At 42.3% G+C, this 17,204-nt stretch overlaps 1 protein-coding gene across 1 annotated transcript in view; it reads left to right on the top strand.

Annotated features, from left to right (window-relative positions):
• Positions 1-17,204, top strand: part of LOC106575065 (AT-rich interactive domain-containing protein 1B) — a 304,921-nt gene that overhangs the window by 109,322 nt on the left and 178,395 nt on the right. The window contains exon 4 of the mRNA XM_045714993.1: positions 1,345-1,461. Coding sequence (XP_045570949.1) covers positions 1,345-1,461 — 117 coding nt within the window. The remainder of the gene's footprint in view (positions 1-1,344; positions 1,462-17,204) is intronic.

Genomic DNA, 17,204 nt, shown 5'->3' with positions numbered 1-17,204 from the left:
CTCTCTGAGATGTTTAGAACAGAGGTTGTTCTGTGTTTGTGGTATCAGTGATCGTGTAGCCAGTAGAGATATAATCCTCTACAAGGATGCTTCCATTGTCCTGGTGTCTGTCTGATCGCTGAACACCATGTAGGATGAGCTGACTACTCAATGAAAGGGAGTCAATGAGAAAAATACATTTTTATCTCTGGAAAGAAAATTGGTTTACAGACTTAAATCTGGTTTTGATTATAGTAGAGAGAAAGCAACTTAGGAGCAAGGATGAAAGTGTGTTTTTCAAGATATCAGATTAGGTGGAAAGACTGCTGTTGATGGGGTCTTTTGTTATGGTGAGTGTTTCAGTGACAATAGATTCACCTACACTTGTGTCCACCAGTAGGGGGTTTATTGTCAAGTATTGGGTTACATTGTATCTTTGTGAGTGTGTATGAGCGTGTGTGTGTTTGGATGTGCTGCTGTAGTATTGCTAGACTTGTCTCCTATGCTAAACAGGGTATCCAGCAGCAATCAATTAGAACCTAATTAGCATCTGGTATTACTGTCCCATATCTCCTTCTATCTATCTGGACTACTGTCTGACTGAGGGACACTCAGCTCTACTCTACCGGTTTACCTAACACGCACACACACACACACACACACACACACACACACACACACACACACACACACACACACACACACACACACACACACACACACACACACACACACACACACACACTCACACACACACACACTGTACCTGAGGTTCCAGAGCGAGACAGGCATTCATGCCTCTTTCACAGCTAGTCAAAACATGGAGGGAGGGAGGCTAGCTCACTTTAATTCATCATCTGCTGTTAGAGCTGTAAGAGCTGTGCTTCATTTATCAGACCCCCTGTCCTGCCCCCCCAAGAGACACACTGTAATGCATGATGTCATTTACTGTAAAACCCTTAAAAAAAATCTATCTGTCTACACTCTCCCATTCTCTCTTTCTCTCTCTCTGTCTCTCTCTCTGTCTCTCGCTCTGTCTCCCTCTCTCTCACTATCTCTCTATCTCTCTCTCTCTCTCTCTTTCTGTCTTGCTCTCTCTCTCTCTGTCTTGCTCTCTCTCTCTCTCTCTCATTCATTCTCCCTCTTTCTCTTTCTTTCATGCTCTCTCTCATTCTCTCTCTCTCTCCATTGTCTCTCTCTCTCATTCATTCTCTCTCTTTCTCTTTCTTTATTTCATTCTCTCTCTCATTCTCTCTTTCTTTCATTCTCTCTCTGTTATCTCTCTCGCTCTTGCTCGCTCTCTATCGCTATCCCTCTCTCTCTCTCTCTCTCTCTCTCTCTCTCTCTCTCTCTCCCTCTCTCCAGGAGGCTCCTCAGGAGACTTACGGAGGCAGGAGTCAGCAGCAGGCCCCAGGGAATTCTGGGAAGGCCAACCAAGAGGACATGGGTCTGATCTCGCAGGACCGCCCCTCCAGCCTCCCGGTGAGTGACAGCTCTCCCAGCCAATCTCCACACATTATCCTTCTACTAAAGTGTCATATAGGAGTGTCACTTGAAAAAAGTCCCCTAATTTGAGAGGGTTAAATATGTAAAATATTGTAAACAATTGCAACCTGTGAAAGGATGAAATGAAAGGAAGAGGGGAAGAGAAAAGCACAGTGCACACACAGCCTGATGAAGGGATAAACACTCACTGCAACCTCTCCCCTTTCTCTTCCTTCCGTTTCCTCTGTGCTCCCTGAGCTGCCAGCGCGGAATTGGTGGAGAGCCCTGTCACTCATGGCTGGATCAGAGTTCCATGCTTTAATCAGACCTGCTGATTCCCTGTAGGCTTCTCTTCACCCTCAGTCTCTGAGGGCAGACCTAGATTTCACTGCTCATTTCAGATCTAATGCCCACATGAACACTACGCCAAGCTGTTGTGACTGGCACTGCCTACACAAGTAAAAAAGGGCACCTTAGATTAGGCTCTGCTACACTAAGTATCGTTAGAGCGGACCCCCCCCCCCATCTATTTCTCCATCCCTAGCTCATTAAGATAGGAATGATTAAGGGGGTGAGTGGAGGAGTAATTGAGGAGAGTGTGTAAGGCCAGGCAAAACAGGAGAGGAGATGAGGAGAGGAAAGGACAGGAGAGGAGAGAAGAGGAAAGGAGAGAGGAGGAGAGGAGAGAGGACAAGTGGAGAGAGGAGGAGAGAAGAGATTAAAGAAGAGAGGAGGAGAGGAGTGGATGAGAGGGGTGGAGAGAGGAGGTGAGGTGTACAAGGGGAGTATTCAGAGCTGTATTCTGCCTCATACACTCATTTGGTTTAATTAGAATGGGGCTTGGAAGTGCCCTCTCTGCTAGTCTTTAAGGTAGTCAATATGGAGGAAGTAGAACAGCACAAGGACCATCATACTCACATCTCTCCCTCTCTCTTCCTCTCTTTCAATCACTCCCTCTGTCTTTCTGTCCCTCTCATCTTCTGCTTTTCTCTCGTTCTCTCTTTTAACTGCCCCTCTTTACTGAGGCATAACCCTCTGCTGTCTCACTCTGTCACATGCTGCCCATTATACTTTTCTCTCTTCCACTCTCCCTTCATTCCCTCTCTCTGTCTCTGAACCAATATCAATTCAATTCAAATCAATTGAAGGGCTTTACTGGCATTGTCACGGTTGTCGTAAGAACGGGACCAAGGCGCAGCGTGTGTAGAGTTCCACATCTTTATTCCAAAGTGAAACTTCAAGCAAAAACAACTAAATCAAATAAACGAACAACTAAACGTGACTACGTGGTGCACAGGCACAAACACAAAACAATATCCCACAAACACAGGTCGGAAAAATAGCTACTTAAATATGATCCCCAATTAGAGACAACGATTACCAGCTGCCTCTAATTGGGAATCATACAAAACACCAACATAGAAAATATAAACTAGAACACAACATAGAAATATAAAATAGACAACCCCCTAGTCACGCCCTGACCTACTACACCATAGACAAACAAGGGCTCTCTATGGTCAGGGCGTGACAGGCATGGGAAACATATGTTTACATTGCCAAAGCAAGTGAAGTACAAAATAAACAAAAGTGAAATAAACAATAAAAATTGACAGTAAACATTACTCACAAAAGTTCCAAAAGAATAAAGATATTTCAAATGTCATATTATGTATATATATACAGTGTTATAACGATGTGCAAATAGTTAACGTACAAAAGGGAAAATAAATAAACATAAATGGGTTGTATTTACAATGGTGTTTGTTCTTCACTGGTTTCCCTTTTCTTGTGGCAACAGGTCACAAATATTGCTGCTGTGATGGTACACTGTAGTATTTCACCCAGTAGATATGGGAGTTTATTAAAAAAATATGAAATAATCAAATTCTTTGTGGGGTTGTGTAATCTGAGGGACATACAGTGGGGGAAAAAGTATTTGATCCCCTGCTGATTTTGTACGTTTGCCCACTGATAAAGAAATGATCAGTCTATAATTTTAATGGTAGGTTTATATGAACAGTGAGAGACAGAATAACAACAAAAAAATCCAGAAAAACGCATTTCAAAATTGTTATAAAATCATTTGCATTTTAATGAGGGAAATAAATATTTGACCCCACTGCAAAACATGACTTAGTACTTGGTGGCAAAACCCTTGTTGGCAATCACAGAGGTCAGATGTTTCTTGTAGTTGGCCACCAGGTTTGCACACATCTCAGGAGGGATTTTGTCCGACTCCTCTTTGCAGATCTTCTCCAAGTCATTAAGGTTTCGAGGTTGACGTTTGGCAACTCGAACCTTCAGCTCACTCCACAGATTTTCTATGGGATTAAGGTCTAGAGACTGGCTAGGCCACTCCAGGACCTTAATGTGCTTCTTCTTGAGCCACTCCTTTGTTGCCTTGGCCGTGTGTTTTGGGTCATTGTCATGCTGGAATACCCATCCACGGCCCATTTTCAATGCCCTGGCTGAGGGAAGGAGGTTCTCACCCAAGATTTGACAGTACATGGCCCTGTCAAATGATGCAGTGAAGTTGTCCTGTCCCCTTAGCAGAAAAACACCCCCAAAGCATAATGTTTCCACCTCCATGTTTGATGGTGGAGATGGTGTTCTTGGTGTCATAGGCAGCATTCCTCCTCCTCCAAACACGGCGAGTTGAGTTGATGCCAAAGAGCTCCATTTTGGTCTCATTTGACCACAACACGTTCACCAGTTGTCCTCTGAATCATTCAGATGTTCATTGACAAACTTCAGATGGGCATGTATATGTATTCTTGAGCAGGGGGACCTTGCGGGCGCTGCAGGATTTCAGTCCTTCACGGCGTAGTGTGTTACTAATTGTTTTCTTGGTGACTATGGTCCCAGCTGCCTTGAGATCATTGACAAGATCCTCCCGTGTAGTTCTGGGCTGATTCCTCACCGTTGTCATGATCATTGCAACTCCACGAGGTGAGATCTTGCATGGAGCCCCAGGCCGTGGGAGATTGACAGTTCTTTTGTGTTTCTTCCATTTGTGAATAATCGCACCAAATGTTGTCACCTTCTCACCAAGCTGCTTGGCGATGGTCTTGTAGCCCATTCCAGCCTTGTGTAGGTCTACAATCTTGTCCCTGACATCCTTGGAGAGCTCTTTGGTCTTGGCCATGGTGGAGAGTTTGGAATCTGATTGATTGATTGCTTCTGTGGACAGGTGTCTTTTATACAGGTAACAAGCTGCGGTTAGGAGCACTCCCTTTAAGAGTGTGCTCCTAATCTCAGGTCGTTACCTGTATAAAAGACACCTGGGAGCCAGACATCTTTCTGATTGAGAGGGGTCAAATATTTATTTCCCTCATTAAAATGCAAATCAATTTATAACATTTTTGACATGCATTTTTCTCTATATTTTTGTTGTTATTCTGTCTCTCACTGTTCAAATAAACCTAACATTAAAATTATAGACTGATCATTTCTTTGTCAGTGGGCAAATATACAAAATCAGCAGGGGATCAAATACTTTTTTCCCCCACTGTATGTGTCTCTGATATGGTCATACATTTAGCAGGAGGTTAGGAAGTGCATCGCCAGTGTGCACATTGCCTGTCTTTTGAGAGCCAGGTCTGCCTACGGCGGCCTTTCTCAATAGCAAGGCTATGCTCACTGCAAGTTAGTGCAAGTTTGATCACCACAGGGCATGTTGGAGAAGCATTTGATAGTCTTCAATATTGGCATTACTAGACAATTTAAAACCTTTTTTTATAAGAACATAATATATGGGATTGATTTTTAAGAAATGTAGCTTAATTAATTTGAAACCCTCAGGGTTTCCGTTAGGATGAAATCGGAAAATATAGCGCTGTACAACGTGGCGGTCGTGAGTATGCTACAGTACTAAGAGCATAAGAGGATTGGAGGATTCTACATTAATATCTAAGGGGCATACCATTTCCACACCCTAATTGTAGTGTAACCAATACCCAAATGGAGATTCAGTGATAATAAAAATCTCATTGATTTATCAAGACCAGTCCCCATGCTTGTTTCATAGCAGTGCGAAACGATGCTGAAATAGCTATTGCTTCAAATCCTATTGCTTCTAACTTCAATATGCTTTTTAAATAAATAAGGTTGGAACGGAAAATATGGCACTGCACAATGTGACGGTCGGGAATAGGCTATAGTACTGGGCTATTCAGCTAAAAAATCCCCATGTTGTGCGGGCACGTGGGAGACCAGGGTTCAATTTCCTGATGGGGAGGAAGGAGTAGGCTGGCCTTGTAAATAACTATTTGTTCTTAACTGACTTGCCTAGTTAAATGAAGGTTACACTAAGAGCATAATATTTCTGCACCCTGATTGTATAATTGTAGTCTAACCAAAGCCTAAACGGAGATTCAGTGAAAATAAAAATGTCATTGAATGTTGGTAGTTATTTGTTTTGATCCAAAGCCATGAATGTGTGAGTCACTCAGCTTTATGTAGGTGCCGGCTATATGACTGTGCCATCAACTTTATAATATATAATGATATTTTGGAGGTTATTTCAATTACAAAAAAACAAAAGTGAGCGATTGTAATCTGAATAAAGGACAAAATAATATTTGTAAAGGCCAAAACATTTATTTCTGTTTTTAGAGGGAGAGAAACGCTGGGCCAACTGTGCGCCACCCTATGGGACTCCCAGTCCTGGTCGGATGTGATACATAATAATAATAATAATAATACTTTTTGATGTATTATTTGTTATGTCTTTTCTGGTGGATAAAACTGAAATTGAAACCAATCACGGCCGGTTGTGATATAACCAACCTAACTAAGAAATACATTTGATGATAGAATTCTCCCCATACCCTCCGTCTAGACAAGTCTATTGTCCAGCTTCTTGATAATAGCCATAATGACACTGTACAACGTGACCGTGTGTGTTAGAAATAATATTTTCCAGGAAGCAACCATTTGTTTACCTTCATTAGACAACTTTGTTACAATATTTCTGTAATTCAGTGATATTTATTCCCATAGTAATTAGTAACTAAATAAACATCAGCATTTTGAAAGAGTATTTTTTATCATTATTTTATTAACGAAAGCATAAAGATGCTGATGAAAAAATACAGTATTGTACAGTATATGCTTTTACATTTCGATAATAAAGCATTTAAAACATTTTGAAGATATAAGCCACCTGCATTTCTTTATTAGGCTATAGCTGATCAGCATAACAGTCCGGGCGGCCCTTGCTGTGCCTGGTGAGCAGTTGGTCAAGTTCTATTGTCAGAAGAGGAATGGAAATGTCAGGGTGAACTGACGACTTGATGAACCTGCCAGGTATGTTGACTCTGACTGTCAGAGGTGGAATTCCAGAGCTCAAAGGAATTCCAACTCGTTCCTCACCCTCTTCATCGCGTCATTCTCCGCCTGATTCTCCACCAATGCCGCCTGGCTCTGGACCAATGCATCAGCGCTTGCCGTATCTCTACCCTCAGATAATGTGCACCTTCATCAGATGAGCAGAATGGTACCGCCCTGAGCCCCCATCGATTACAGTGGCCTATGATAGAAACAGTAGATCAATTAACCTCTCTAGGGTAGGGGGCAGTATTTGCACGGCCGGATAAAAAACGTACCCGATTTAATCTGGTTATTACTACTGCCCAGAAACTAGAATATGCATATAATTATTGGCTTTGGATAGAAAACACACTAAAGTTTCTAAAACTGTTTGAATGGTGTCTGTGAGTATAACAGAACTCATATGGCAGGCAAAAACCTGAGAAGATTCCTTACAGGAAGTGGCCTGTCTGACCATTTCTTGGGCTTCTACACTCTCTTTATTGAAAACTGAGGATCTCTGCTGTAACGTGACACTTCCTACGGCTCCCATAGGCTCTCAGCAGGCGGCAAACCGGTGAATGATGTCTTTGCAGGCCCTGGCTGAAAAACACAAGCGCATTTGGATAATGGTAGATCAGAGAACAATGAGACTGAGACGCGTGCACGAGGCGACACCATGTTTTTATTTTTTCGTCTTTGAACTAAAACAGGGTTTCCCGGTCGGAATATTATCGCTTTTTTACGAGAAAAATCGCATAAAAATTGATTTTAAACAGCGGTTGACATGCTTCGAAGTACGGTAATGGAATATTTAGAATTTTTTGGTCACGAAACGCGTCGGGCGCGTCACCCTTCGTCACCCTTCGGATAGTGTCTTGAACGCACGAACAAAACAGAGGATATTTGAACATAACTATGGATTATTTTGAACCAAACCAACATTTGTTATTGAAGTAGAAGTCCTGGGAGTGCATTCTGACGAAGAACAGCAAAGGTAATCAAATTTTTCTAATAGTAAATCGGAGTTTGGTGAGGGCCAAACTTGGTGGGTGTCTAAATAGCTAGCCCGTGATGGCTGGGCTATCTACTCAGAATATTGCAAAATGTGCTTTTGCCGAAAAGCTATTTTAAAATCGGACATAACGATTGCATAAAGGAGTTCTGTAGCTATAATTTTTTAAATAATTGTTATGTTTTTTGTGAACGTTTATCGTGAGTAATTTAGTAAATTCACCGGAAGTTTGCGGTGGGTATGCTAGTTCTGAACGTCACATGCTAATGTAAAAAGCTGGTTTTTGATATAAATATGAACTTGATTGAACAAAACATGCATGTATTGTATAACAGAATGTCCTAGGATTGTCATCTGATGAAGATCATCAAAGGTTAGTGCTACATTTAGCTGTGGTTTGGGTTTATGTGACATTATATGCTAGCTTGAAAAATGGGTGTCTGATTATTTCTGGCTGGGTACTCTGCTGACATAATCTAATGTTTTGCTTTCGTTGTAAAGCCTTTTTGAAATCGGACAGTGTGGTTAGATTAACGAGAGTCTTGTCTTTAAAATGGTGTAAAATAGTCAAATGTTTGAGAAATTGAAGTAATAGCATTTCTAAGGTATTTGAATAACGCGCCACAGGATTCCACTGGCTGTTACATAGGTGGGAGGTTAAGAATTAAAAGTGACTCCAAGACACAAATGCTGCGTACACATTTTAAGAATCTAGCTAAACTAACCGCTTTCTTGGCAACCATGGGTTTTTCGGTGCGGCCCGTTGTCCAGCCCTTTGTCCACTGATCTCCACGGATGGTTGTCGGCACGGCTGTATGCTCTGCAAAAACACATTCACGTTTTTAGTACACAATCATTTTTTTATTTTTTTTATTTTATTGAACCTTTATTTAATTATCGATGTTATTACACAGTGTGCCTACACATTGATAGGCTATATACATGTTTTTAAAGAAAATGCACTGATACCAAAATACCTTTAGTTTTGGTGACCCTCTCAGCTCCGGCTCATTTTCAAGTCCTCTCGATGTTACGGTCCTAACCCTGGAACGGGTAGCACCATGGAAAGAAGCTGACTTGATGAAAATGATGTCCATTTCGTCTGTTGTCTTTGGTCACAATGTCATATTTTCTTAGATTAACAGCTGGTTTTTGAATGGTAACTGTGTTAAGGGTGGAGTTTGGGGCGGGGTGAGGAGTACAGGAAAGGTGTGACTTTCACACCTACAGTAGCCGGGCTATAAAGAGTCTATTGTCCTGCTCATCTGACTACAAGTGTTTGAAAACCTGTTTTCAAAATACCACTAGCTGTCCATCACTGCGGTAATTAAAAACACAGCATCTTGTTTGGGATTTACAAATGTGTGCTTTTCATGTCATTTTTCGTTAAATCCAGTTCGGGTTTAAGTATAACTTTTGAGTGACATCTTTAGTGAGAGGTCTAATGCTTTAATATTTAATAATATCTACCCTCTGAATTCATATCTAGGGGGCATTTTTCGCACCATTATTAATTACATTGTTTTAGTTTGAACGCGTAGACTGGAACTCCTCCTCCCTTCCCCATGGGCTTGGTCCGTCTTCTGTGTGGGGCTCTGCGGCCCATCCCCTGCCCCCTGCCCTCGTGCCTTGAACCTCGCACGCCCACCGCTGTTTCAATGGATACAGCTGGAGAACTGCAAGGCAGTTCCATTGTGCGCCACTCGGAAGCCACGACCAATATGACCAATATATAAAGTCCTGCTAATAACAGGGTTAATAATATATCTGTGAGACTGTCCAACGGGCTTTTATATCATTCTAAATTAATAATAATAATAATCGCTTTGTTTAAAAAATAACAATATTTTGGAGATTATTTAGTTTTTAAATAACGTAAAATGAGCGAGAAAAAGGCCATTCTTGAACATGGGGTGAGACATTGTTACTAATTTGTAAATAAAGCCAGTTTGTATTTAGAATGATTTATTTCTGTTTTTAGAGGGAGAGATACCAAAAAACTACAGTAATCTCATGGATCTCCCAGTTGAGGAAGGCACTGAACCAGCATCTGTAGCAACACAGCATACACTGCAATGCACTTAGACCGCTGTACAATGTGACTGGTCGGGAGTAGGCTACAGTACTACAGAGACACTGTAGCAACTTGGGACCCAAAAGCATAATCAGTGCTCTAACTCCCCCTTGCGCTGGTCTGGAGCAATGATGTAATGATGCATGGTACCGTACTAAACCACAAATTACCTCTAAGTCCTGCAGCATAATCACAAAACTTTTATGGGAGCAACCACTGTACATAGTCAAAGCTTTCCTTAAGTTTGGGTCAGTCACAGTGGTCAGGTATTCTGTGTACTCTCTGTTTAGGGCCAAACAGCATTCTAGTTTGCTCAGTTTTTTGTTCATTCTTTCCAATCTGTCAAGTAATTATCTTTTTGTTTTCTCATGATTTGGTTGGGTCTAATTGTGTTGCTGTCCTGGAGCTCTGTGTGGTCTATTTGTTTTTCTGAACAGAGCCACAGGACCAGCTTGCTTAGGGGCTCTTCTCCAGGTTCATCTCTCTGTAGGTGATGGCTTTGTTATGGAAGGTTTGGGAATCACTTCCTTTTAGGTGGTTGTAGAATTGAACGGCTCTTTTATGGATTTTGATCATTAGCGGGTATCGGCCTATTTCTGCTCTGCATGCATTATTTGGTGTTTTACATTGTACACAGAGGATTTTTTGGCTGAATTCTGCATGCAGAGTCTCAATTTGGTGTTTGTCCCATTTTGTAAATTCTTGGTTTGGTGAGCGGACCCCAGACCTCATAACCATAAAGGGCAAAGGGTTCTATAACTGATTCAGGTACTTTTAGCCAGATCCTATTTGGTATGTCGAATTTTATGTTCCTTTTGATGGCATAGAAGGACCTTGTCTCTCAGATCGTTCACAACTTTGTGGAAGTTACTTGTGGCACTGATGTTTAGGCCGAGGTATGTATAGTTTTTTGTGTGCTCTAGGGCAACGGTGTCTAGATGGAATTTGTATTTGTTGTCCTGGCAACCGGACCTTTTTTGGAACACCATTATTTTTGTCTTACTGAGATTTACTGTCAGGGCCCAGGTCTGACAGAATCTGTGCAGAATATCTAGGTGCTGCTGTAGGCCCTCCATGGTTGGGAACAGAAGCACCATATCATCAGCAAACAGTAGACATTTGACTTCAGATTCTAATAGGGTGAGGCTGATTGCTGCAGACTGTTCTAGTGCCCTCGCCAATTCGTGTATATATATATATATATATATATATGTTGAAGAAGGTGGGGCTTAAGATGCATCCCTGTCTCACCCCACAGCCCTGTGGAAAGAAATGTGTGTTTTTTGCCATTTTTAACCACACACTTGTTGTTTGTGTACATGGATTTTATAATGTTGTATGTTTTCCCCCAACACCACTTTCCATCAATTGTATAGCAGACCCTCATGCCAAATTGAGTCAAAAAGCTTTTTTGAAATCAACAAAGCATGAGAAGACTTTGCCTTTGTTTTGTTTTGTTTGTTTGTCAATTAGGGTGTCCAGGGTGAATACGTGGTCTGTCGTACAGTAATTGGTAAAAAGCCAATTTGACCTTTACTCAGAACATTGTTTTCACTGAGGAAATGTACGAGTCTGCTGTTAATGATAATGCAGAGGATTTTCCAAGGCTGCTGTTGACACATATCGCACGGTAGTTATTGGGGTCAAATTTGTCTCCACTTTTGTGGATTGGGGTGATCAGTCCTTGTTTCCAAATATTGGGGAAGATGCCAGAGCTAAGGATGATGTTAAAGAGTTTAAGTAAAGCCAGATTGGAATTTTTTGTCTGTATATTTTATCTTTTCATTGAGGATACCATCAACACCACAGCCGTTTTTGGGTTGGATGGTTTGTATTTTGTCCTGTAGTTCTTTCAATGTAATTGGAGAATCCAGTGGGTTCTGGTAGTCTTTAATAGTTGATTCTAAGATGTATATTTGATCATGTATATGTTTTTGCTGTTTGTTCTTTGTTATAGGGCCAAAAAGATTAGAGAAGTGGTTTAGATAGCTCTTTGTGTTGTTGTTTGTCTAGAGTTTTCCAATTTTCCCAGAAGTGGTTAGAGTCTATGGATTCTTCAATTACATTGAGCTGATTTCTGACGTGCTGTTCCTTCTTTTTCCGTAGTGTATTTCTGTATTGTTTTAGTGATTCACCATAGTGAAGGCGTAGCCTCAGGTTTTCTTGGTCTCTATGTTTTTGGTTGGATAAGTTTCTCAATTTCTTTCTTAGGTTTCGCATTCTTCATCCAACATTTGTCATTGTTCTTAATTCTTTTCAGTTTTGTGTTTGAAAGTTTTAGATTTGATAGGGAAGCTGAAAGGTCAATTATACTGTTCAGGTCTTCTACTGCCAAGTTTACACTTACACCAACTACACATTCACTATTACATTGAAAAGATTTGTCCAGGAAGTTGTCTAAAAGGGATTGAATTTGTTGTTGCCTAATAGTTTTTTGGTAGGTTTTCCTTGTGCTTCGATGCCTCATTATTGAGTATTCCTCTGTTCAAGTAGACTGTGATTTTGCTGTGATCTGATAGCGGTGTCAGTGGACTGACTGTGAATGCTCTGAGAGACTCTGGATTGAGGTCAGTGATAAAGTAGGCTACAGTACTACTGCCAGTAGATGTGCTATAGGTGTACCTACCATAGGAGTCCCCTCGAACCCTCGAAGCCTACCATTGACTATGTACATACCCAGCGTGCGGCAGAGCTGCAAGAGTTGTGACCCGTTTTTGTTGGTTATGTTGCCGTAGTTGTGGCTCGGGGGGCATATGGGGGAGGGAATGCTTTCTGTCTCTATCGCTCTCCCTTTCTCTCTGCCATTCCCTTGCTCTCTAAACATTGTCCCTCTATTTCTATCTCTTCCAGCATTCCCCCTCTCCATCCATCCCTCCCTCCCTGTCACGCCCTGACCATAGAGAGCCTTTTTATTCTCTATGTTGGTTAGGTCAGGGTGTGACTAGGGTGGGTAATCTAGGTTGTTCTATTTCTATGTTGGCCTAGTATGGTTCCCAATCAGAGGCAGCTGTTTATCGTTGTCTCTGATTGGGGATCATATTTAGGTAGCCATTTCCCCACAGTTTTTTGTGGGATCTTGTTTTTAGTTAGTGGATGTAGCACCTCTGTCGTCACGGTTCGTTGTTTGTTTCTTTTTGTTGTTGGTAAGTTTCAGTAATAAATTATGTGGAACTCAGAACACACTGCGCCTTGGTCCGTCTCTCCACACAACCGTGACACTCCCTGTCATCTCGATGTCTCTGAACCTCCATCATGAAAGGTTTTTTTTGTAAATGAGAGATTGCATTGATGTGTTAGTGTGTGTTTCCAGAGTGGCTCAGTCTCAGCCCCCACTACACATCACGGCTACACTTCACAACTACACATCACCACTACACGTCACAACTACACATCACCACTACACGTCACAACTACACATCACCACTACACATCACCGCTACACTTCACAACTACACGTCACAACTACACGTCACCACTACACATCACCGCTACACATCACCGCTATACTTCACAACTACACATCACCACTACACATCACCACTACATGTCACAACTACACGTCACCACTACACATCACCACTAAACTACCAGGCATATCACATCTCATCGTTTGACATGCTTTAATCCCATGGCTGCTTCGGGACCTTGATTATTCTGGATCATTTCCAACCGTACAAAAATATAGACTGGATTCTGTTTGTTGGTGTATTTTGTTTCTAGAATGCCCAGGCGTTCCCTCTTTGCCAGTGTGTGTGTGTATGTGTGTGTGTGTGTGTGTGTGTGTCAGGAGGCAGCCAGAACCATTTTTCTCTTGTCTGTTTGATGTTGGGTCTGAAGCTCCTGTCATCTCCCTACTGGAGGAACGGAGGGTTGGGGAACTGGCATGTTATTGTTCTGATTGTGCTGGGTGCGTGCACACTGCGGAACCCTTTGGAGTTGGACTCAAACATGGGAATTACCTTAATGATACCTCAATGATATCATTAACCTGTTGGGGCTAGGGGGCAGTATTTTCACGGCTGGATAAAAAAACGTACCCGATTTAATCTGGTTACTAATCCTACCCAGTAACTAGAATATGCATATACTTATTATATATGGATAGAAAACACCCTAAAGTTTCTAAAACTGTTTGAATGGTGTCTGTGAGTATAACAGAACTCATTTGGCAGGCAAAACCCTGAGACATTTTCTGACAGGAAGTGGATACCTGATGTGTTGAATTACCTTTAAGCCTATGCCTTTGAAACACACAGGGGTTGATTAATGTTTTGGCACTTCCTATTGCTTCCACTAGATGTCACCAGCCTTTACAAAGTGTTTTGAGTCTTTTACTGTGAGATCTGACCGAACAAGAGCCATGGAACGGTGATGGCCGATTAGACTCTGGCGCGCGAGTTCATGTTGGGTACCCTCGTTCCAATACTTTATAAAAGAGAATGCATTCGTCCACCTTGAATATTATTCATGTTCTGGTTAAAAAAGGCCCTAATGATTTATGCTATACAACGTTTGACATGTTTGAACGAACGTAAATATATTTTTTCCCCTCGTTCATGAAGTGAAGTCCGGCGGGCTTAGATCATGTGCTAACAAGACGGAGATTTTTGGACATAAATGATGAGCTTTTTTTAACAAAACTACATTCGTTATGGACCTGTGATACCTGGAAGTGACATCTGATGAAGAGAATCAAAGGTAATGGATTATTTACATAGTATTTTCGATTTTAGATCTCCCCAACATGGCGGCTAGTCTGTATCGCAACGCGTATTTTTCTGGGCGCAGTGCTCAGATTATTGCAAAGTGTGATTTCCCAGTAAGGTTATTTTTAAATCTGGCAAGTTGATTGCGTTCAAGAGATGTAAATCTATAATTCTTTAAATGACAATATAATATTTTACCAATGTTTTCTAATTTTAATTATTTAATTTGTGGTGCTGACTTGACTGCCGGTTATTGGAGGGAAACGATTTCCTCAACATCAATGCCATAGTAAAACGCTGTTTTTGGATATAAATATGAACTTGATAGAACTAAAAATGCATGCATTGTCTAACATAATGTCCTAGGTGTGTCATCTGATGGAGATTGTAAAAGGTTAGTGCATCATTTTAGCTGGTTTTATGGTTTTGGTGACCCTGTCTTTGAATTGACAAAACATTACACACAGCTATTGTCAATGTACTCTCCTAACATAATCTAACTTTATGCTTTCGCCGTAAAACCTTTTTGAAATCGGACAACGTGGTTAGATTAAGGAGATGTTTATCTTTCAAAGGGTGTAAGATAGTTGTATGTTTGAAAAATTTGAATTTTGACATTTATTTGGTTTCAAATTTGCCGCTCTTGAAATGCACCTGCTGTTGATGGAGTGCATCACGGGGGGGACGCTAGCGTCCCACCTAGCCCATAGAGGTTAACTACCAGTGGTTGTTGGTTTCTCCAGTTTGTGCCGCTTCCAGACCTGACACTTGAGTCTGGGCTCCAGTGAAACCCATTCTTCAAGTCTAGTCTGGGATTTCACTCTGCCTACTTGCCGTTTCAGTCAGTACATGTTGCCCTGCTCTCCTCTCCTCCACTGACAGCGAGCGAAGCAGTCAGCCTTCTCTGTTCTCTGACTGGGAGTGGAGGGGTAACCATGTGGGAGAGAGAAAATGGGGACAGGGAGAGGTGAGGCAGAAGTGGGCTCTGATGCCTTTGAATCACAAGATGTCATGAATGTGAAGTTCAAATCTTAGATAGTGTTAGTCACACACAGACACAAAACTCCCTCCTTCCACATTCCACACATACATGTTGGTGTGATACCCCGACTGTGGTGGTCTCAGACATTCATGGAACAAAATAATAAAAACAGAATTACCTCTCGCTCTCTCTCCCTCCTTCCCTCTCTCTACTCTGTTTTCCCCACATCGTCAGGGCTGCACTGGAGTGGGTAAAGAGCTTCAAGTTCTTCTGTGTCCAAATCACTAAGGACTTAAAATGGCCCACACGCTCAGTCATGAAGAAGGCGCGACAGCACCTCTTCCCCCTCAGGACGCCTAAAAGGTTTGGCATTGGCTGTCAAATCCTCAAAAAGTTCTACAGCTGCACCATTGAGAGCATCTTGACTGGCTGCATCACCGCTTGGTATGGCAACTGTACTGCCCTCGATCGCATGGTGCTACATCACTGGGGCTGAGCTCCCTCCCATCCAGGACCTCTATATCTGGCAGTGTGAAAGGAAGGCCTGGAAAATCGTTAAAGACTTCAGCCACCCAAAACATAGACTGTTCTCTCTGCTTCCGCAAGGCAAGTGGTACCGGTGCATCAAGTCTGACACCAACAGGCTCGAGAACGGATTCTATCCCCAAGACATAAGATTGCTAAATAGCTAACAAAATGGATCCACGAACTATCTGAGTTGACCCTTGTATTTTATTTATATTTTTGCACTGTCTCTATGCACACTGACAGGACTTTACACACTCACGCACGTTGACACTCCAACATACACACACACACACACACACACACACACACACACACACACACACACACACACACACACACACACACACACACACACACACACACACACACACACACACACACACACACACACACACACACACGCGCACTCACTCACTTCATTTTCTCACACACACATAACATGCACAAACATTTATACTGACTCTACACACACGCACACAAGCTCACATAAAATCATCCTATACACTGCTGCTACTCCGTTTATCATATATCCTGATGCCTGGTCACCTTACCCCTAAACACATCTACCTCTATCACTCCAGTAGCCCTGCACATTGTAAATATGGTATTGTAACTGACCCTGTATATAGTATGCTTACTTCTTATTACATTTTTTCACACACGCACGCACGCACACGCACGCACACACACTTTATTTTCAGAGTGAGGGAAAAGGGAAACAGAGAGGGATGAACCTGGTTAATCAAACACAGCTCAGCTCCAATGGCACCTCTCTACTGCCACTCACACCAGGGGAGAGGAGAGGTGGAGAGGAGGAGTGGAGCAGAGAGGAGAGGAGGGGGAAGAGGGGCAGAGGAGCTGAGGAGGAGTGGAAAGGAGAGGGGAAGAGAGGAGAGGTGAAGAGGAGGAGTGGAAAGGAGCAGAGCAGCGCGGAGAGGAGAGTGAAGAGGGGGAGAGGAGCGGAGGAGGAGTGGAAAGGAGAGGGGAAGAGAGGAGTGGTGGAGAGGAGGGGGAAGAGGGGGAGAGGAGCGGAGGAGGAGTGGAAAGGAGAGGGGAAGAGAGGAGAGGGGGAGAGGAGGAGGAGAGGGGAAGAGAGGAGAGGGAGAGAAGAGGGGGAAAGGA

The sequence above is a fragment of the Salmo salar genome, chromosome ssa01 (genome assembly GCF_905237065.1).
Source record: "Salmo salar chromosome ssa01, Ssal_v3.1, whole genome shotgun sequence".
NCBI classification, from domain to species: Eukaryota; Metazoa; Chordata; class Actinopteri; order Salmoniformes; family Salmonidae; genus Salmo; species Salmo salar.
This window is presented reverse-complemented; position numbering and strand designations above follow the sequence as displayed.